Source organism: Camelus dromedarius, chromosome 14, assembly GCF_036321535.1.
Source record: "Camelus dromedarius isolate mCamDro1 chromosome 14, mCamDro1.pat, whole genome shotgun sequence".
NCBI lineage: Eukaryota > Metazoa > Chordata > Mammalia > Artiodactyla > Camelidae > Camelus > Camelus dromedarius.
Genome location: NC_087449.1, coordinates 18874387 through 18896601, shown reverse-complemented (window position 1 = coordinate 18896601; position 22215 = coordinate 18874387). Strand labels below are relative to the sequence as shown.

At 34.6% G+C, this 22215-nt stretch overlaps 1 protein-coding gene across 4 annotated transcripts in view; it reads left to right on the top strand.

The window, feature by feature from the left end:
- The window catches only part of LRRC7 (leucine rich repeat containing 7), a 430080-nt gene that overhangs the window by 389665 nt on the left and 18200 nt on the right, over positions 1–22215 (top strand). For all 4 annotated transcript variants that reach the window (XM_064493462.1, XM_064493461.1, XM_064493460.1 and 1 more), the window contains one exon: positions 10573–10665. In XM_064493462.1, coding sequence (XP_064349532.1) covers positions 10573–10665 — 93 coding nt within the window. The remainder of the gene's footprint in view (positions 1–10572; positions 10666–22215) is intronic.

Below are 22215 nucleotides of genomic sequence, written 5' to 3'. Positions count from 1 at the left end.
TTCTATTTTCATAAGACATTTGTAGTAGTGAATTAAAAGAGCCATAAAGAAGAAAACAGAGTTTTCTTAATTGACTGCAACAACGGTGTTAACTTTGATCAAGTACAATATGGAAAAAACCTAAATCCTTCATCATTTTTAAGTGCAAGGAAACATCTTTAACATAGTACAAATGGACATGCTATGTAAGCATGATAAAGCACAAATATTTCTATTAAAGTAAAGCTTGGAGATTTTACTTTTTAAAAAGCAGTCACTTACTGGAATGCTATAGGTGAAAAACATAACTGATTATAATGAATCCACGTTTTTTAATTCAGGAAGAGAAGTCTGAATGAAAATAGGAAAAGACGGGACAAAGGTTACCATACATCGACTGCCTGCTGTGCTATTTACACCATATATAGTGTATTATGCTATACACACCATGTATGTCACACACAGGTCTTGGCTTCAGGGTGTGTGACCTATGCAATTGCACCAAGTCCTGCACTTAGAAGGGGCCCCACGCTTGGTTTAATGTTCTTCTGCCACCAACTTGTAATTCTTAATAATCACTGAACAAAGAATGTCACATTTTCATTTTACACCAGAACCCACTAATTATATAGCTGTCCTGCTTACACATACTATTTCATTTTGTCCTCACAATAATCTTATTTTCTTTTTTATAAATGAAGAAACCAAGGCACAGAGAATATAAGTAACTTGTGAGAAGTATAATTGATCAAGCTAGAATTTTAATCTAAATCTGTCTGACCCCAAATCCAAGTTCTGTGTCCCATTTTACCATTAAATTAATCACATAATCTCAGATACTTGCCTGTTGTGGCCTCAGTGTCCTCTTCTGTCAAATAATATTAAACCTGTTTCAACTACAATAAAATTGCCTGATGCAGATGGAATGCTGACTTGAACTCACATGAACACTTTCAGTGCTTTGAAAGCAAAAAGTACTGTACAAATGGAAAGTATTATTATTAACAGAAGTATACCTCTGTATCCTTTAATGGGACCTAAAGAACTAATACATTTCTAATCTGATTAATAAGTTCCATTTAGCAATAAACATATACAATAATGCTACTACTGACATTCATTGTTGAATTAAAATGAATGTCATTTTTGACCTAAGCAGCATACTAACTTTGTTTAGCCATGAAAAAATACTTAGTAAACTTTGGTGTTCTTCCTCAGTGATGAAACATCTCAATTTTCAAACTATCCATCACAATAAAACAGGACAAAATATCTAAGAATTCTAATTTAATACACTTATTTTTTACATGTTTATTTTTCATAGACATTAAGTATTCAAGTCTGTTTTCAACTCTAGGGTTAAATGATATTAAATAGATGGAAGTGATTTTTAAACCATAAAGTACTGCCCAGATTCAGGGTCTTAACTTCTACAGACTAGAAATCTGATTTGTAATAATGGATATTCTTTTTAATAAATTATCTGTAACAAAAAAAATCATGTACATGTCACTTGAAATTCATTATTAGGGAATTTTAATTATAGAAAGGATTTTAATGCATAAACCATTTTGATTATAGATGAACATGATTGAGAAAAATAGTCCAAATTGTATTAAGTAGTGAGATGAAGAAAATGAGGACTTGATTGCTCCCATTCACATGAAAAACTCTCAGCCATCATATCCATCGTATCGGCTCTTCCCTTTGTTTCCCAGTCCAAGTGAAGAAACTTAAAGATCCTATTCCCCTTATTCTCCCCTTAACAAGAAAATAACACTTTAAATCAATTATTCTCAACCTCAGTTGTACATTAGAATCTGCTTTGGAGCTTTTTTTTTTAACTGAAGTACAGTTGATTCACAGTATTACATCAGTTTCAGGTATACAGCATAGTGATTCAGCATTTTTGTAGATTATATTCCATTATAAGTTATTACAAGATAATGGCTGTAATTCCTTGTGCTATACAATATATCATTGTTTATTTATATTATACATAGTAGTTTGTATCTGTTACCCACAATTTGTCCCTTCTCCCCTTTGGTAACTATAAGTTTGTTTTCTGTATCTGTGAATCTGTTTCTGTTTTGCATATACATTCATGTGTACTAATTTTTAGATTCCACATGTAAGTGATATCATACAGTATTTGTCTTTGACCTTTTTCCGTAAACATAATATTCTCTAGGTTCAGCTACATTGCTGCAAATGGCAGAACTGCATTCTTTTTATGGCTGAGTAATATTCCATTGTGTGTATGTATGTATGTGTGTGTGTGTGTATACACACATACAAACATGTATATAAAACGTCTTTATCCATTTGTCTGTTGATGAGCACTTGGGTTGCTTCCACATCTTGGATATTGTGATTAGTGCTGCTATGAACATTGGGGTGCATGTATCTTTTTGAAATACTGTTTTTGTTCTTTCCTGATATACACCCAGAAGTGGAATTCCTGGATCATATGGTAGTTCTGTTTTTCAGTTTTTTGAGGAACCTTCATACTGCAGTATGAAGGTTGCATAAGAGCTTTGAAAAACACTGATGCCCTGGCCTCATTCCCAAAGAAATTGATTTCATTAGTCTGGATGTGACCTAGGTGATAGGAATTTTTTTGAAACTCCCCAGGTGATTCTATTGCATAGCGAAGGCTGAGAACCTGTGCCTGAGACAGTCTATAACTCAACAATTTATCAACTGAGTAACATTATTATTAACACTATTTAGAAGTATACATAAGTTATCCATAACTGTTGAATATTTTAATAGAAACTAACATAAACTTAGCTTTTCTCTTTCACAAATGCATAATCCAAGGCAACATATATTTATATGTATGGAACATACAGACCCCAAAGCAGAAGTAGGAAGGAAAAACAGCAGCATGACGCTTCAAATGTCTCAAAACCCTTTCATATATTAACTGATTTTATCTAACCAATAATGTTGTGATGGATAGAGAAGGTCCTGTTTTATTGACTAGAAAACTAAGATTTGGAGAAGCTGGGCTGGAATTAGAATCCAGTCTCATGAGTCTACCACCCTACATGCTGCAGCCTGCTGCACTATAACCAAACATAGAGGTCAAGGGTAAGCCCACGCTGGAAGAGTAAAACAACAGAAAAATGCACCCTCAAGTCCATGTCTGCCCCAGACAAGAGGACATACCCGTTAATGAACCTAACGTACCAGGATGGCTGGAGCACCATGGCTATCTCCTGCCAGTTCCTGGGAGTATACATTCACTAAAGTTTCTGCCTGAAAGAGAACTTACAACATTACATTAGAATTACATTAGAATCAGCCTTGTGAGTTATACAAAGTGATTTGCACCCATCATATTCAAGGGGGAAAAATGCTCTGAAACCTTCCTAGAAGGAGACCTTGTAGTGTACCCTGGAGAAATCATTTTGATATTTAATAAAATGTAGGGTACATGGAGCAGTTGGGTAAGAGACATGACCTCAGACATATCTTTAGATCAGCTGCCAGAAGGGCTTATGGGGGCTCCAGGTGAGGGTTTCATCTGTCGGGACCAAGTGAAGAAAAATACATTATGCTGAGTGTCCCACATAAGAAGGAAAACTTGGAAAGACTTGGCGTTTTCAATTATGAATTTTAAAATTAAAAGGCAATAATTTAATAAAGGTGGTTAGAAAATAGGTATTAAAATGACTTTAATGTGTATTATTTACTCAAATGATTTCAGGGACATCCCGCACTACGTCCTGCTCCACTTAGAGTATTGCTTCTTATACATACTTTCCCCAGAGAATTTTATTCTCCGGCAAACAAAGTAATACTGCAACTGTGAAATTATAATTCATAGCTTCACACAAATAATGTTTAATTCAATACCGCAAATTCTACAAACTGACTTTACAAATTTTGTGCAGAATAGTAGAATTCAGTGAACATTGCAGTTAGGAATCAGAAGGCCTCTTTCAGTGTTCCACTAGATAAATCTATAACTTTCTTGGTTTCCTTAGGTGTAAAATAAAGGAAATGAAGTGAATAACCTTTAAAATTTATTTACAGACTAAAAAAAAAATTGCATACCTACTTCCTAAATATATATAGAGTCAGCTATTTTTTTCTGAAAGATCTAGAAGATGCTATTCAAAGGATTTTATTCATCAATCTTCCTATTAGTATGTTTCTTCAAAAGGTAGGTTTAATTAGCACTTTGAATTGGCCTTACATTTCTAATTCACAACAGAAAAAGATATAAAAATAGAAAGGTCAAAAATATTAATTATTTTTGAATACTAACATTTATGTATTTTTATAATTATTACCTTTTTGAACCTATTATTCAGGCTCATTAGAGATTTGGGGAATGCAGAGAAGTTTTAATGTAGATTTTGTATGGTGGTACAATGTATGTAGTCACAACAAAAATTATAATACCTATAATTGCATAGCACTCTTTATCATAGAAGCACTATTACATAATAACTCATAAGGCCAGGAACTAAAAGTAAAAGAAGCAGCAAGTTTAAGTTCAAGTTTAATTTCAGTACCATGAAGCATTTTTTCTGCTTCTGTCAAGTCCCATAATCAAATCTCCACCCTCATCTCACTTGATCTCCCAGCACGTGGCTTGACTGACCTCTTTCTTTGCATTTTCTTCACCTGGCTAACACTATTTGACTCGTATTCCTCTTTCCACACTAGCCATTCTTTCCTGATTTCTCTGTTGGGTCCTCTTCTGTTCCTGACCTTTAAATGGTAGAGTGATCCAGTGCTCTGGTCTTGACCCCCCACTCTTTGGTATCCATACTTTTACCTGTATGATCTCATTCAGTTCCAGGATGGATGACTCCAAAACTCGTTCTAGCCCTGACCTCACCCCTGTACTCCAGATGTTTCTGTTCAACCTAGATGCCCAATGAATTCCTTAAATTTAACATGGTCAAAGGGAGCTCTTGATTTCCTGGCCCTGCACCTGCCAAATCTGCTTCTCTTCTAGATTTCCCCATTTCATTTAGTAACTCTTCTATTCATTTGTCGCTATGGCCAAAGATCCTTGCTTCCCCTTTCTCATAGACCAGATTGCAGTGGTTATCATTTTTACAGAGCTTCTAAACTCTTCTCTAAAGTGTCTGCCACATTGTGAACTTCCACCAGCAATGAATGAGTGTTCTAATGAGTATTCTAAATTTTCCACAGCCTCACCAACATTTATTATTATTTGTCTTTTTTATTATCGCCATCTTGTGAAGTAGCATTTCATTGTGTTTTTAATTTACATTTCTCTAACGACTAATGATGTCGAGTGCCTTTCATTAGTCATTCATATATCTTCTTTAGATAAATATCTGTTAAAATTCTTTGCCCTCCAAGCCCATTTTTAAATTAGGTTATTTGACTTGTAAGAATTGTTCTTATATTCTGGATACAAAACCCTAGTTATATTGATGATTTGCAAATATTTTCTTCCATTCTTTGAGTTGTCTTTTCACTTTCTTGATGGTCTCTTTGAAGCACTAAAGTTTTTAATTTTGATAAAGTCAGCCATCTCTTTTATAACATTCGGTTTCATATCTAAGAAATCATTGCCTAATTCAAGATCATGGAGATTTACCCTTGTATTTTGTTCCCAGACTTTTATAGTTTGAGCTCTTGTATTTCAGTCCCTGATTTACTTTGAGTTAATGTCTGTGTATGGTGTGGGGTAGAGGTAAAAATCATTATTTTGCATCTAGATATCCAGTTGTCCTTGTACCATTTGTTGAAAAGATATTTCTTTCCTCATCGAACTACCTTGGACCTTTCATTGAAAATCAGTTAGCCACAAAATGTTAGGGTTTATCTCTGGACTCTCAATCCTATTTCATTGATCCATTATATCTATTCAGATGCCATCCTGTTGTTTCTTGACCTTACAAAGACCGATGGGTCTTCAGGGCATTTAAAAGTGCTGTTCTCCCTCCCTGGAATAGTTTTCCTTTTTTTCTTACTGTCCATTGCTTAATTCTTTATTCACATTTCTGCTGAAATGTCACATCCTCAGAGAGGCCTTTCTTAGCTACTTTATCTAAAATAGCTCCACACTCTAGTTCCATCACTCTTCTCCTGCCTTTCCTGCTTTATTTTTTCTCACTATCTGAAATTACTTACTGTTCACATGTTTACTATCTGTCTTCCCCATTAGAATGTAACTTCCATGAGGGCACAGTTTTTTTGTGTGTGTCTGTAAGGGACCTGACACTTTTCGTAAAGGAAGCTATTTTATTAGCCTCTTACATCTGACCTTTTGCTAGAACACTGCATCTCCTCTTTGCTAAATAAATATTTTGCTCAATAAATATTTGTGGAATAAAGGCATGAATCATGATTTCTATAACAATTTTCATTTACAATGATTTTTTCCAGGCAGTTAATTATATCATTGAAGCACTTCTTTGAATAACTGGCATACCTTCTACAAACTCATCACTCGTTTTAAGAGTCATCATACACTTTTGACAGTGAAATAATTGAATGTATCTTTTGTCACACAGGCATGTTACCTTTTTTTTTTTTTTTCAACCAAAAGTTAATTGAGTGTTAACTATGTGCCAGCCATTGTTCTAGATAGTCAATGAAGAGGTAACATAATAGATATAAGGAGGTGACTGAGGTGCCCACTTGCATAAAAATCCTTGTGGATGTAGGTTCCTCAGAAGTGAGTGTTTTTTGGTTACAAGGTTCCTTGTTGATACTTTAGCAATTAACAATCCTCCTACAGATCAAAAACTTACCTTGAATTTCCTACAGTACAGAATACTTGAAGTTCTGCTGGTTTTACTCCACAGAAGGACTTTCAAACAAGTATATAATTCATTTTCTTTTGAAAATAAAAGTCAATTGTTTTATATCTACAAATAAAGAAGTTTCTTCTCTACTTTTTTACTCAACTATGCCTCTTGATTATGAGAGCCTGAACCTAGTAAGACTGAAGTGAAAAGAGAATGTTTAAAATCATATAACTCATGAAACTCCAGGGATGGGGAAAGTTTCAGACAGCCTTAATGCTAGGCTGAGTGGAAATCATGGCTTCTCTCTAAGTGAATTGGTTCCTGTCTCAAAAAGGCTTTCCCCTCATGGTAGAAAGATAGCTGAAGAGCTCCAGATACTCTCAGATTTAAAGCCAGCAAGAAAGAGCAAACTGTCTTTCCTGAAAATCCTAGTAGGCATCTCATTACTCCTATTTAATGGGGTTACTGCCCATCCTATAAACAGTAATATTTTTAGGGGATATAGTACTTTGTTTTAGGTCTAGATAACATGACTTACCAAAAGCATACACGTGAGTCTCATATTCTTAATAGAAGAGTGGATGGTTCTTCAAAGAGAAATTGAGGTTACAGGTACCAGAAAAAAAAATGAATGGATCTTGAGCAGCAAAAACAGCAGGTGTCCACTAAAAGCTTTACATACTGCTAGGAAAGTGAATGGTCACTAGAACAAATCATAGTAAGCAGGTAATTACAGCATCACCAGGTAGCTTTCTGTAACGCAACTCCCTAATCCTGAATTACACCTCATACACACTCACACACACATTTTTTGTATGCACACACACACACAAAACGTTTTCCTTTGTTCCTGTTACTAGGTTTTAGAGCAGTGCAAGACTAAATCAGATCACTACCTTTTAGAGATTATCGATCATGACTTCACAGAGCCTCACTGCTACGGAACAATTGATTTTGTCATGGGCCTCTCCAATATAAGACCCAGTATTTAAATTAGAGCAAGATGAACAGAGACCAGAAGTATCAAGTCAAACGATGAAAGCAGACTGTGAAAGAAGCAGATGTACCGTTTACTGCCAAGCTGTTGCTTATATTTTCAACTAGAAATTTCATTCCTTGATATCAGTGTCTTAATAGAAACTGAAATGCTGATTTTCATAAAGTAAGCTATTTTACTGGTCTCTTAGATCTGACCTTTTGCTAGAACACTGCATCTCCTCTTTGCTAAACCTCCTTAGTTTCAGACTGCTTCTTGGCTGGGGGCATTCTCTCCTCTTAGATTTTATGGCCCCTTTGGGCCCTAACAGACAGGTGGAGCTCCTTATATGTGAGATGAGTACTCTCTCTGGCATGATTTTTGGGACACAACAGTCACAACACAACCCGTTAGCCATACCATAGCATGCCCAAGGGGAGTCTGGCTTCAGATCCGAATTTATGGCCATGTGTCACATTTATAAAACCACAATGTCATCTTTATTATTTCTATTATTAAAAAATATACTGAGGCAGTTCTTCATATACTCAGCAAATATGAAATTTGTTTTTCTTAGATTTTTAGTGCCTTCCAGATTGACAATAATATAAAATAGATATTGTCACTACCTTGAAAGGAAATGACTGGAAAGTACTCTCAGCAATTTACTCTGTAAATAAAATCTGTTGCACATGTTTCCTTTCAGATTTTACAGTGGCCCGGGGAAAGCCAAAAGTCTATATACCGTCCCCATATTACCTTCTGCAATATAAAATTTTACATTAGAAAGCTATAACCTGAATTTTTTAAAATGTAATTGTAAATGCACAGATACGTGGGAAAATGCAAATGTAAAATGTTTAAATCATATTAGTTTCTTTCCTCTCATTTTCTAATTTACCAATAATAACAAAAAAGCACTACAAGGTAAACTCTGTAGTGAATAAAGCTAAAATATTCCTTCGAGCTACATCAAGCTATCATACGTTCATACCTACAGACTGCGAGCATATATAAACACAAAACTATTCAAAACTGCAGTTCCTACCACCCTATGATAACTAGTTTTAACAAGGCTAGCTCAATTAAAGGAAAAGTTGTAATTAAACCTATCTTTAAAATAAAAACATAGGAGAATACTTAAGGTAATCGCAATTACCCATCATTTAGAAACTGTCCATTAATGGCTGTACCATAAAAATCACATTAGTAGATAGGTTTTTGTCCTTGCGTTGCAAGTGAACTATGTAATACGTAAACATCATATTTACTATTAAAGAATACAACAGTGAATTAAGGAGAGTCCCATTAAGCAGCCAAACCTATTTGACCCAGTTCCTACAGACTCACAATATATGCTAATTAAGTCAGGAATAGGACTCAAGTTTGCCTTGAACTATCTAAGAGGTAGGGATTAAATGTACCGTGAAAATAAAAATGTAGAGAGCATTTGGGGCATTTGCATTTCCCCGTAAGCAAATTAATAGGCTAAGCCATACTGCTGGGAAAAACATTAAGCTATTTAAGAAAGCAAACGTTTCCAATCATCTTTAAGAACATTTCCAGTGTATATGTATATAAATACAAAAATATATGCCAATGTATTTCTTTAGTTTTTTCATAACTCTTTATTAATTTCTTGCCTGCTAATCTCTGGTAATTCTTGGTTCACCGTAGTTCCAGTATTTGTTCTGTACTTAAAAGTTTTAACAGTTGTTTTCTTTTCTTTACGTAACCAAACTGTATGCTTCCTCTGGGATCCCAAGTCTTTCATCATCTGAAGTCACCCTGTCTTACTTTACCTGGAAAACTAGCATTTTCACAACAGCCCCGGCACACACATCCCCAGCTCAGGATCATCAAGAATTCCTAGGATTATTATAATTTCTCTAGGTCATTCCTGGTACTGACTTCCCTTCTGCTGAATTCTTGATTTACATTCTATGTATCAATTCTTATAATAGCTATTTATTTACTATAGCCTTATCCCAAGGTGGACCTACTCCTACAGCTGTCATTTCCCCATAATCCTGCAAAGCATAAGGCTCTGGTGTTTAACAGATTTCACTGATGATACGGGGTTTGGGGAGGTAATACAGCACAGAATACTAGAACATCATCCTTCACAGTCCTAAACATTTATTGACTCTTCCCTATCACAATTTCTCCTCTCTCTTTTTCACAGTATTTTCTGACCTCTCTCTTTTTCACAGTATTTTCCTCTTTCCTTTAAAGCCTGTAACTGCTTCTCCAGGAGCTGTTGCCAAAACTAAAAACTCTTTTTACTGAGTGTTTCATCCTTCCTTTGTTTCACCTTCACTAAAACTATGGCTAAAACTTCTCCCCTTTCTCAGACTAAAAACTCTGCTGTTTCGAAACACTAGAGTTATCTATGGAGGAGATGAATCCTTTTACTCTCCTGGAAAGCAGTAGCAACTTATTTAGACATCTTTTCCCTCACTCTACATTTGTAAATTTTCTTTCACTTATTCCTGCAGTCCTTCCTGATTAGTCAGAATATATGTGCATTTAAAGTAAATAATTAAAATAACACATCACCTTTTTCATTGTAATAAGTTTTTTAATTTTTAAAAACTGCTAATCAAAGTTTAGTCTTGCACATGGTAATGAATAAATACTAATGTCTGCTTGCCCAGGTTAATTTTAATTTAGTTCCAATCATAACTGATGCCTATAAAAACATTAAATGTTTTGTCAGAGTTTATAGTGTCTTTTGTATACCAAGTTAACATAGGCTAATCCTGCAAACTTAAGTGAAATGTGAATCTGTTCTACTGGGATACAGTTATTTGAAGATATTTAGCTTTTATATGTATTTGATTATGTTTTTATATCTTTTTTATATAGTTCTGTGTGAGAATAGAAAAGAATCCTGGCCTTGGATTTAGTATCAGTGGTGGAATTAGCGGACAAGGAAATCCATTTAAACCTTCTGACAAGGTAAGAAGTTAATTTCTTATTGGCAGTTTTAATTAGAAAAACACTGCATTCTACTTCAGCAAAAAACCACAAGAGACTTTATAAATTTTAAGTGTTTTTACTGTGCTAGCTAATAGCTAACTATGAAGCCAATTAAAAACTTTTTCAGCACAGGAGAAAAAGAATTCATTACAGTGCCTGACAAATCCTAAGAATAAGAAAAAATAGATTTAAACATTCTCTTTGAAAGGAAGGTTGTTTGTTTCTTGCTTTTTGTTTTGTTCACAATTGTATATATTTGCAAAGAAAGCTATTTAGGCAATTTCTAACAAGTTGTTTCCAAAAGTTTACTTGTAGATCACTTATTTGGGAAAATGTTTTCTTATAGTAACAGAATGATTAACTAATGATTCAATGCCAGGGCCAGTGACTGACATCTCTTTAATCCATCATGTTGTAAAGTATTTCACTAATAGGACCATAGAATTGAAAGACCATCCACCATGCTTACATCTCACCTGTCTGACCCCATTGTGGACCATTTGACATTTTTATTAAAAAAAGTTTAGCCTAAGCTACATAGCCTGCCCTCTACCATCAGGGTTTTTATACTCTCAGCTTTTAATCAATTAGTAATTATAATTTGATGATAACTGAAACTCTTCTTTTGACCTTATCAAATTTAATTGCATTAAGTGACATCATAAAACCTTGGGATGATGAAGAAAGACAGAAATTAGATATGAATAAAACCTCAGCAGGCTTTTGATTTACCTTTGAGTCACAAGCTGGTGCAAATCTTATCGACTCACCACTATTATATCAATTTATGATCAAAAGACATATTTTTGAAAAAATGTAGATGCCCCTCCTCTGGCGATTTCTGTAGCTTTGAATCCCATCTTTTCCTTCACTTCTTCCCAACCTTCTGGTTTCCCACCAGTCATTATGCCCTTCTTCCTTTCTTTTCTGAGAAGAAAGGAAGAGGTTGGACTAAGAGGAAGAATTGTCCATACTGTATACATTAGGATGGAAGGCACTAGAAAGAAATCCCCGTGGCCACAGATAGAAGTCCTTTGGTCAACTGGTTGGAGCAGCTATTCATACAAAAGGAATGTGTATGAAGCAGCCCTACATAATTAGGGGAATTCTAGTTAGAAATGTCTGTACACAGGAAGCTTCTGCATTTCCAATTTGAAATTATTTGGGGGATAATCACTGACCTAGTAGAATTTCAGTATTCATGGCTTACAATGGAACTAAGTGTTTACTGAATTTTAATAAATTATTAATATGTCTTAAGACAAAAGTATGAAAGTTCAAAATTATCAGAAATATATGATGATATTTTTAAAAGCCTCAAATCATTGTCTTATTCATCTTGACCCCTCTTCTTTGTCTCTGGTTTTATATCTCCTCCATAAGTTTTTTAATGGAAAGTTAATAACTTTATCATTCATAAGATAGTTGAAATTCAAAAAACATGGTTTTCTCTCCTTTTTCACTACATGTACATCTCTTCACTATATATTCGGAAGGCATAGGGTAAAAAAAATTTTTAAGGATGCACAAATTGCTAAATAGTCAAGAAGTCTGAATGCTGTTGCTTTTCTAGTATTTTCAACTGAAGGGAACAATAGATGTGAGGCTTTCAAGTCATTGTAATTCTTCCACTATGATGCATATGAACACTTTAAAACTATTAATTTCATTTCTCATTTGTAACATTTTAATGACTCTAGTGAGACTGAACTATTTCTATGATCTTACTTTATCTTTGGGTTAAATGCCACTGATATGGAGCTTTAATTATAAAATGTGTCCACTGAAAGATTTCCCCTCAAAAGCACTTTTCTTTGCCTGATTACTCTCTAAAACACTTCAAAATCTGAAAAGTGGATCTCTTTTACTGCATAATTGATGGGAGTAATTAGAAGTTCTAAATCTGCAGAAGACACTCAGGCTGCCCTTAATTTATTGACCACTTTTGGTGTCACATCAAACATATGGTAGATACTTAGTTAAAAGTGTTGAGAGGATCTAAAGACATTGGTTCTGACAATTTCTCTAAGAATTTAACCCACTCACAAGGAAAGGAATTAATCTCTAGGAAATTCAACTTTAGCCCCAGGGCCCTATTCTTGTAGTGGATGCATAAAATTTAAAGTAGGATCCAGTGCCTATTCTAACTGAAAAATATCAAACAGTAAGAAAATGAAAACAAACTTAAAAAATACTCCTCTCTCCAATGCTGAAAACAGATTGTTCTTTCATGAGTTGGCGGATTTACAGCTGAGGGTGTGGAGAACTAAACTGAACGGATGTTTTAACTAGCAGATAGTACCAGGGTCAGAGGTAGATGCTTTATAAGGAATGCTAGTCATGCAAAAGTTTAAACTTTAATATTATACATTCCCTCTCCCAATAAACAAGTTATGGATTAGAAATAGTCTCAGAAGCATACTATATTATTTTACTTACTGTTCGTGAATGTTTACATGTTTTGTAATGCCACTCACAATTTTAAGTATCCAAGATATCTGAATGTCTTAGAGTCACTGAAGACTTTCTGTAGTAAAGCAGCCAATCAACTTGTTCCATTCTCTTCATTATGATTGCTAAAAACCACTGCTTCAGTCAAATGCCAAGGACCAATGTGAAACAGCATCCAAACTGACTGATTACCTGGTACAAAGTCAGATAGGGAAAACATGGAGTAGTTATCCCACAGGGCTGAGAGTATGGAACTGGGACAAAAGTGAATTGTGTTGTTCAGCCTGGCGGAAGTTCCAATTTAAATTCTGTTGTAGTCTGAGACTATTGGAGAAAAACTCTTGGTACAGCCCAAAAGTTAACGGAGGCTTTAGGGAGAATTCAGGATTAAGCCAGGTATGAGGAATGTTTTGTACAGACTTTGAAAGCTTAGAACAGCATCTGGTCTTGCAAATTTAACTCCTCTCAAAAACCCCAGGTTAGTCCCAATCAAATATGCTCTCCTCAGGTTAAATGATGAAGCACGATTAGTCGTGCAGTTCATATCACTGTCAGAACGATGTTTAGTAGCTGAACAACTCAATTTACTCATCATGGAGTTCATTATTTGGGGCTGACTGCCAGATGAAAACTTTGATGTACTTGGAAAGAAAACCAGACAAAAATGGCCTCACATAATGGCTGCCTTTCCCCTTCCAATAAAGTGGATGGACGCCTTTATCTAGTTTATTATTATAGAGAAACACTGCTGTCAAGATGGCAAGATGTTCCAGAGAGATAAAAGGTTTTGATCTAAAAAATCTGATGATAATCATAAAAGTAATAAAAATAATAGCTTTGTATTGAGTATCTATAATGTGCCAGTCACCGTGCTAGGCTCTTTATGTACATGAACTCACCTGATCTTCGTAACAACTTGTGTTTGTTGAGTATTATTAGTCCCTATTTTGTTGAGGCCCAGAGGGGTTAATTAACTTGCCCAAGGTCATTCAGCTGACCTGTGGCAGATAAGATTTGAATCCAAATTGATCTGATTCCAAATCCTTTTCTCTTAATACGCACTAAAATGCACACCTCTGTCTGCAAATGCCACTTAGTAGAAGACCCACATGACAAATTTATACCCTGTAGAATTGAGACTAATATAACAACCTAATATAAAGAATTACAAAACATTATAATTAGTTATAGTCTAGATATTTGCTTCAACAAGTCCTTGGAAGTCAGCAGGTATTCTCTGTTGAAGCTAGATAATTAGAAGTATATTGTACGCAGTGGATTGCTAAGCATTGTAACTTTTAGACTAAGATATTATTACAGTGGTGATTCTGCCAGTGGAACAAATCACAATAATCTTAGTCTATATTTAAATGTTCATAAAATAATAATTCATGATTGCAAAATTCAAGTAATATGACAATACAATTTCCACCAGATGTTGTTGGGAAGAAGGGACTGGATTAATGGATAACTGATACCATGTTGTTGTGTGATTTCTGTAAGGTAGCTCCAGACTTTGAAAAATGAATGAATTTTTAATGTTGCCTTCACATAAACTCAGCATTCAGGGACTGATATCCCTCCTAGCCTCATTTGAGAAGGAAAGGTTAAGCTTCTTAATTTTAAAGATATTAAAGAAAACTCATAGTCCCTTTTTCTATGTACTCTAAAAGTATAGCACTGAACAATCCCATAAACAATTACCTAGTCACAGGATCAAAAAAGAAGCTATATTATGGATATCCTCAAATCACTGGACAGCAGAAAATATACTGGGACGTTGGGACCAAAGAATCACTTATTCTCTACAGTTTTATCATAAACATTCATGCTCTGCAAATGCCCAAGAGCCCACCCACATTTCCACTGATTTGGGCAATCTGCAGGTAGACACATAAACAACAGAAGAAACAATCCATGTTCTTTTTCAAATGTCTTAATTTGCCTGTAATACTGGTACAGTCCCAAGCCCAGGAAGAGTACTGGATGCGTGGCAAATGTAAAACACTGTAACCACAAGGAAACTCTAAATAAATGGTGTGCAATTTCAGAATAAATGACTGTATCTTATTCTACTTAAATTCTAAAAGATTGACCCCCAGATGCTAAACCACCTGCAACAGGACTTAGGTTCTTCCTATTTATACCTCACTTTCCACCCCTTCCTTAGAAAAAATATTAGACTTTGTTCTTTGTGTGGAGATGGGTATTGCATCAAATAAAAGTTTCTATATGATGAATATTAAGAAGAGAAGAGCAAATTATGGAAGAAAGTAGATGAGAAATATGAATTCAATTGACTTGGGCAGTAGATAGCTGTTACCTGTTCTAGTAACAGTGAGAAACCTGAAATTGTTGTTTCAGTAAATTACATAATATTTTGTATGTTTTTAATCAAAAATACTGGCTAACATCTATTGGTTTATAAATAAAATTTACTCCCTTATAAAAAAAAAAAGAAGAGAAGAAAGGTTAGACTGTAGATTCAAAGCATTTATTTGATACCTTTACCCAGGGATAACAATACCCAGAAGCATGTGTGGCAGTGGCAAATTTGAAAATGCACAAGAATAATTTTCCGGGTTTGCTCAGGCTCATGACATTGGGTGATTCATAAATAAAAGGTTGCAAAAGATATGCTCCTGACTTACGAAAAAGGTACAGACCATATGTCTATTTCTTGTCACGTATTCTCCATGGATATAAAAAGCAAGAATAGCAAACACATTTGTCTAGAACTCCACACAACGTAAGATTTATATTTACTACATATATATTAAACTACATATAACACATTTTCTTCACTCTGTACAACTACTAGACAAGTATGATTTATTTTATTTATTTCTAAATTAATTCTACAACATAATTCACGTATCTGTCCCATTCTTATTTCTACTTCAAGTGATTTTGTAATGCAAAGTAATTTGGAGAATCTATTAATGATATGAAAGTAGCATTCAGGAGTAAGGGCAGAGATAATATTTTTTATACACTGCATTTTGTACTAAATTTAGGAAGGGATTCAAACAGATCTTTTATATATATATTATAACTGAACTTTTAAAAATAAATAACAAGCATAAATTAATTTACAACAGAATTATTTCAGCTGCATCTTAGTCACATTGTAATTTAAGGTTCAGAATGCCACTTGGTTGGTTGAGGACATAATAAAAAATGTATTTTTGCTTATTCTGTTCTTTGTCTTCTATGTGGAAAAAAATCCTAAGTCTATTCAGAAACATTGATAGAAAAGTAGTCTTCACAGTCTCCTATTAATAGGACTCCTACAGGTATGACAACTTACGTGAGGCCTTTTAAGAAGGCATGGCAGTATGCTTTTTAGTCAATTGCATAATTTCGATGTCAACACATTTAGTATAAAGATGACATATAAAGATTTCAGCTTGTGAAAGAATATAATAAAATATAACTCAACCCAGGCTTGGTTTTTTATGAAAATATCACTCCATCATGCATATGAAAAAGTAAGGCAATTAAAAAGTACCACTTTAAATAATAAGAATATCAGGACATTTTAATTCAACAATAAAGAAAACCACTAGAATTGAGATTGCTATCACTTTGTGATATTTTTTAACAATCAGTAAAATATCTTTCAATAAAATTAAAGCCCAAATGCATAGAGAACTATATTAGTTGCTAGAGTTAAATATTACTTATATTCTGTCTGCTGCATCATTTTAGCCACTTAGCATGGAACAAAATAAGCTGAACATCTGACAGAAACTCGTGTGGGAAAGGATTTAGAGACTTTTTAGGTTTGTTGCTATTCATTGGAAAAATGTGAGACTTTTTGATCAAAATATGAAAGCACTGAAATTAGTTTATAAATAATATCCTATGTACTAACTAACAAGAATTGACAGGTCCATCAATGAGGGAAAGTTAATTACTGAGGGTCAAAAAGATCATTGGGAAAAGTGTGAAATCTTTCGTATTCCATTTATAAAGTTACTACCATAAGTTTTAAAGTGGTATTCCAGGGACCTCATAGTATTTCTAGTTTCTGCTTGAAAATGTTGTAACCAACTAGAATTCATGAAAATATTATGAAGCCAAATTAACAGAAATAAAACAAAATGAAAATAAATAAAAAGTAATATCTTCCTTTTCTGTGCCTATAGCAATATAGTTTAACTTTTTAAACTTTGCCCATATAACATTTGAGCTATATCTCAATTATATGTTTTTAATAACAATTTACCCATTTTTTCCCCATTTCACCCCCAACGTTGCTCTATGCTGGGGGAGGAGAGGTGCATTTTGTCTCCTCGTACTGGCTTCCAAAAAGTCACTAGTAAGCAAAACATAGAATCTACATATCCCTTCCAGGCAGGCAGACAGCAGGGCTTCAATTTTTGTAGTTTATGTTTGTCTATAAAGTCAGTTCTTCTAAATGCAGAACCAGAGAGAGGATTTTTGTACAAGTGGTTAATTGAAGAATTGTGCTCAGGTAAAATCTATAAGGGAATGAGGACTCCAGGAAGAGCAGGCGAAGAAATTGGGCAAGGATAGGGATTTAGTGAAAACCTGGTCACACAGGGTGCTCGTGGTACCACAGAGTTGTCTCACCTTGAACAGGAAAGCAGCCTTTTGGGCCCTGGTATCCGTCATTGGCTGCAGGGGGAGGAGCATAACCTTCCCAGCATTTCCCAGTAAGAAGGCTCCAGGCTGAGGGTAATTTTCAAAAGATGCGTTAGATGTGAGCTGTCAGCAGCTCGTGCAGGATGAGAGCACCAATCCGATGAAGGGAATCGGGGCAGGTCCCCAGAGGTGTCCGGGATACTACCATGAAAACAATGGATTTTTTTTTCATCTTTCAAACTGAAAGTACTTCAGTACCAGCAGTTCTGGTACGCTTTTATCTATGAGAAGAACTGCCCTGGAGCCCAAGTGCTTTCCACTGCAGCATCTAACGGAGCGGGACTGCCAAAGCACCTGATACTTCAGTGTGGGGCTGAAATTGGCTGTGTCAGGTCTTTTTTTTCTGACATTTAAATCTTTTTTTAAATCCTTCTGATTTTCTGATTAACTTTTCTTTAAAAAAAAAAAAAAGACACTGCTCTGTTCTGCAAATAGTAATCACTGAGTTAAATCTGGGTTCTTGGGTAGCTAAAGAAAGTGGTTTACAAAATGAGATTGATCAGGAGCAGAGATAGAGTGAACACCCCTAGATGAGAAAATAAAAGAAAGCCAGGTAACGATAGGTAAAATCAGAGAAATGTAAGACAAATAAAAAAGAAACTAAAGTAACTGCGAAACAATATTATTGTGTCATTTTTCTCTTTCGGGTGTGTGAAGAAGTCAGGAGAACTCAAAGAGCTGATTCTTAAGTTCTGTAAATTCCAACTTAAATCCTCCCTAAGATCCTTTGAATGAGTTGAGGGAAAGCCACAAATAGATGAGAATAGATTTCCAGACACCAAGTTAATCTAGAACTATGCTGGAAAGTTGCACTCTTAGATCAGAATTTATAGTGTGTTATTTTTTTAAATTATATATATATATATATGAAATTAAATATAATAAAATATATTTTTAATATATTTTTAAAATAAAGCCAGAGTTATATTAAGCAGTAATAACAGTTTAGGATTACTGCATAAGGTACAAAATTACAAATATACATCTGTTTAATTGCCTATAATCTTTATAATATAATTTGTGGTGTTATGCATGGTCTTAGTAACCAATTCTATTTGTTTTAAGTACAGTGGAGTAGAAATTACCTCCTATATTTGAAACCTAGTTAATCAAACCCCATCACCAGACACAAACCGTATACCCATAACAAAGCACCATCATTTAACCTCTGAGGACATTTATTAATAGAAAATGGGAAGTGTTGGCCTCAACATTAAAATGAATAAAGAATCCTATCTCAAATTTGTGTTTGTCTCTTTGCTTACTGAAGCACACTAAGATCTCTTTGTTTACTGAGAGATAAAAATCACACATTCATTTTATTCCTTACTGTAAAGAAATGTTTCTACCTTGACTCTGAATGACTTAGTAGGATACCTCGACTAAAGTGTAAGATTTGCGTATTCCTATACTGCAAGGAAGACCCCACAATATGTTTGGTTTTGTATGACTTGCACACACCAGCTGGGGTGGTGCCAGTTCTCTGAAAGTGTCCATCTCTGAGTCATAAGATGAGAGTGGTCAGAGAGAGACTCAAGAGCCACTTTCAGTTAGGTACCTTCTGCTGATTGTGAGCTGCTTTCCTTTCATTCATCAGCCAGATGATGATCTCAGTGCTCTTGCTCTGGGCAACCTGATCACCATCCTTTAAAATTGTCATGCATTCTTAGTCTCAGATGTGTACACCACAAAGTCTTTCTTCTTTAACTTATACCTCTTACAGAATTAGACAGATAATAAATGTAAACATTGTCACTATAAACATTCAAATAACGTAGAAATATAAAGACTAAAACGAAGAGGGGAGAACTCCCTTTCGCTCTACCCTGCACTGCCAGGGCACAGCCTTGGCCACTTTGTCAGTCAGCGTATCAGGAATTCACAACACGAATGTCTTCTGGGCATTTTGCCACTGGCCTTTTTGACCTCCTGATTTCACTACCATCCCTAAGCAACACTTCCAGCGTGGTCTGACTCCGCAGTGTGTTGGCCATTAAATAAAACCATATTGAATCTAAACGAACCATACTCTGAGTATAGCTTACAACAGAATAATTTTTCATTTTAAAAAAACTTATTTTAGCAAAAGTGACAAAAAGAGGTTTGACTGAATTCTTCACTTTGCAATTCATTATTTTGAAATGGTACAGATAGTGTCAAAAAAATTCTATAACTGAAGGGGCTTTGAGGGAGCCTGCGGGGATGATAATCAGAAAGCTGATTACTGGTACTATTTTAGGAACAGCTAGGAAGGAGAATTCACAGCCACCTACAGTTGCCGACTCCTGTTTTTAATGGTTTCTACTATTTTATGCTATGTATGAAGCTAAGAAGAAAAGCCAGTAGGGGCTCTGAGAGAATCAGAAAACCGTAGGAAGCTCAGCAATCTGAATATTCACCGCCAGTTGAGGTCTTCTATTAAATACAGGCTTTAACGAGTTCATTAAATAAAAGAAATGGAAAATATTTATTCTGTTTCTTCCAAAGAGGCAAGACATCTGGAAAGACAGTATGTGAAAGAGTGTGATCCTTTACTTTTAAAAAGAAATATGAAAATCAAATGAGAGAAAACTTTTTTAAGCTTAAGAATTTTACCAAGAAACAAATAGGAAGCAAAGGTACTTTCAGTCACAAGATACAGACTCTCAGAGATTTTTAATTGTTCAGTAATAACTGGAATCCTGGACAGTTAATAAAAGGAAAATTATAATTATAATTCCTACAGGACTACCTCAGAGATCCTGGAGTTCAGTTCTCGCTGCAATAAAGCAAATAGTGCAATAAAGCGAGTCCTACAAATTTTGTGGTTTCCTAGTTATGTTTACACTATATTGTAGTTTATTAAGTGTGCGATAGCATTATGTCTAAAAAACAATGTACATACCTTAATTAAAAATATTTTATTGCTGAAAAAATACTAACCATCATCCGAGACTTCAGCAAGTTGCAGTAGGAACATCAAAGGTCACTGATCACAGATCACCATACAAATAGAATAATAAAGGAAAAGCTTTAAATATTGCAAGAATTAACAAATTGTGACACAGAAACACGAAGTGAGCAAATACTGTTGGAAAAATGGCACTGATAGACTTGCTTGACACAGCATTGCCACAGACTTTCAATGTGTTAAAAAATATGCAGTAACTGCAAAGTTCAATAAAGTGAAGTGAGTTTTGCCTTTATAAAGTGACCAAATCCAAACATAATTCTAGCTCTTATATTCAGATTTCCCAAAAGAAAATAGTGCATGATGATCAGCATCAAACCGTATAAAAAAAAAAAAATCTGTTTGACAAAAAATAGTCAACTTGTGATTTCTAACAGGACTCTCAGATAAAAGGGAATAAACCACTCACTTTTGGAATGCTTTTATCAAATCAGACAGGCTGTGCCTTAAAAACTATATATGTATGTGTGTATACATATATGCATATTATATTTTTTGGCCACTAAACAAACCTTTGCAGTGACATAAAGGAATGATGCAAGTGTATTTCTTCTGTTAGGATCACTCCACGTTATTGTCACTGGAATATTTGTGAAAGAGAGTTTGGAATCCCTCTAAATATCTGTGCATAAAATTTTTGTGAAATTTTTAGAGGTTGTACAGTTGTACAATTTTTATTTATACCTCTGTCTTTTGAGGCTCAAATACTGTAAGTTTCTAAAGCAATTCTACCTTCTGCTCATCTTCTGTGGTTTTTACACGTCATTGTTTCATCAGCTAAAGTTAGTCGTACATTGATGCATCGTATTCAGCTGCCATTGCCCCGTTTTTTCCCTCTTTCTCTCCTATCTTTCCCTCTCCCCTTTTCTCCCTCTCTCTTCTCCTTTAGTTTCTAATGGCCGTAAGATAAACCTCTTCTCTTACTGCATGTAAATTCCTCAGTTAAGGTAGCAAATCTTTCAAAGTCTATGATTTGACACTCAGCAATTACCTTGAAATATTTCAGCATCACACTTTTAATTCATAAAGAGGAAAACTATCAATAATCCCTTTATTCTTGATTTGCCAAGTCATCTAATAATCACAGGGATTAAATAAATACAGTCTACTGTGTGTGTATAACGCTGCTTCTGTGAGCCACCACACAGCTTCATATTAACTTTGCCCAATTCATGAAAAAAAATATTTGCCACATTTTTGGCAAAAAATAAGTTTCCCCTTACAAGCTATTAAATCGATGGCTGTGTTTGCTATTTTTATGAGTTAGTCTCTTCTCCAGAAACACTCTTTGAACTTTTATAATTATATGAAAACCTGGGATATCATATTCTATAATATTTAACCAGTGTGTTTTGAATTGCAACTGTAATAGTATGCAATTTTTATTTGAAGTATGGCTTTCCTAGAAACCAATTTCTTAGCGTCGACTAAAGCCAAGGTTTTTCAGAATTTTAAAG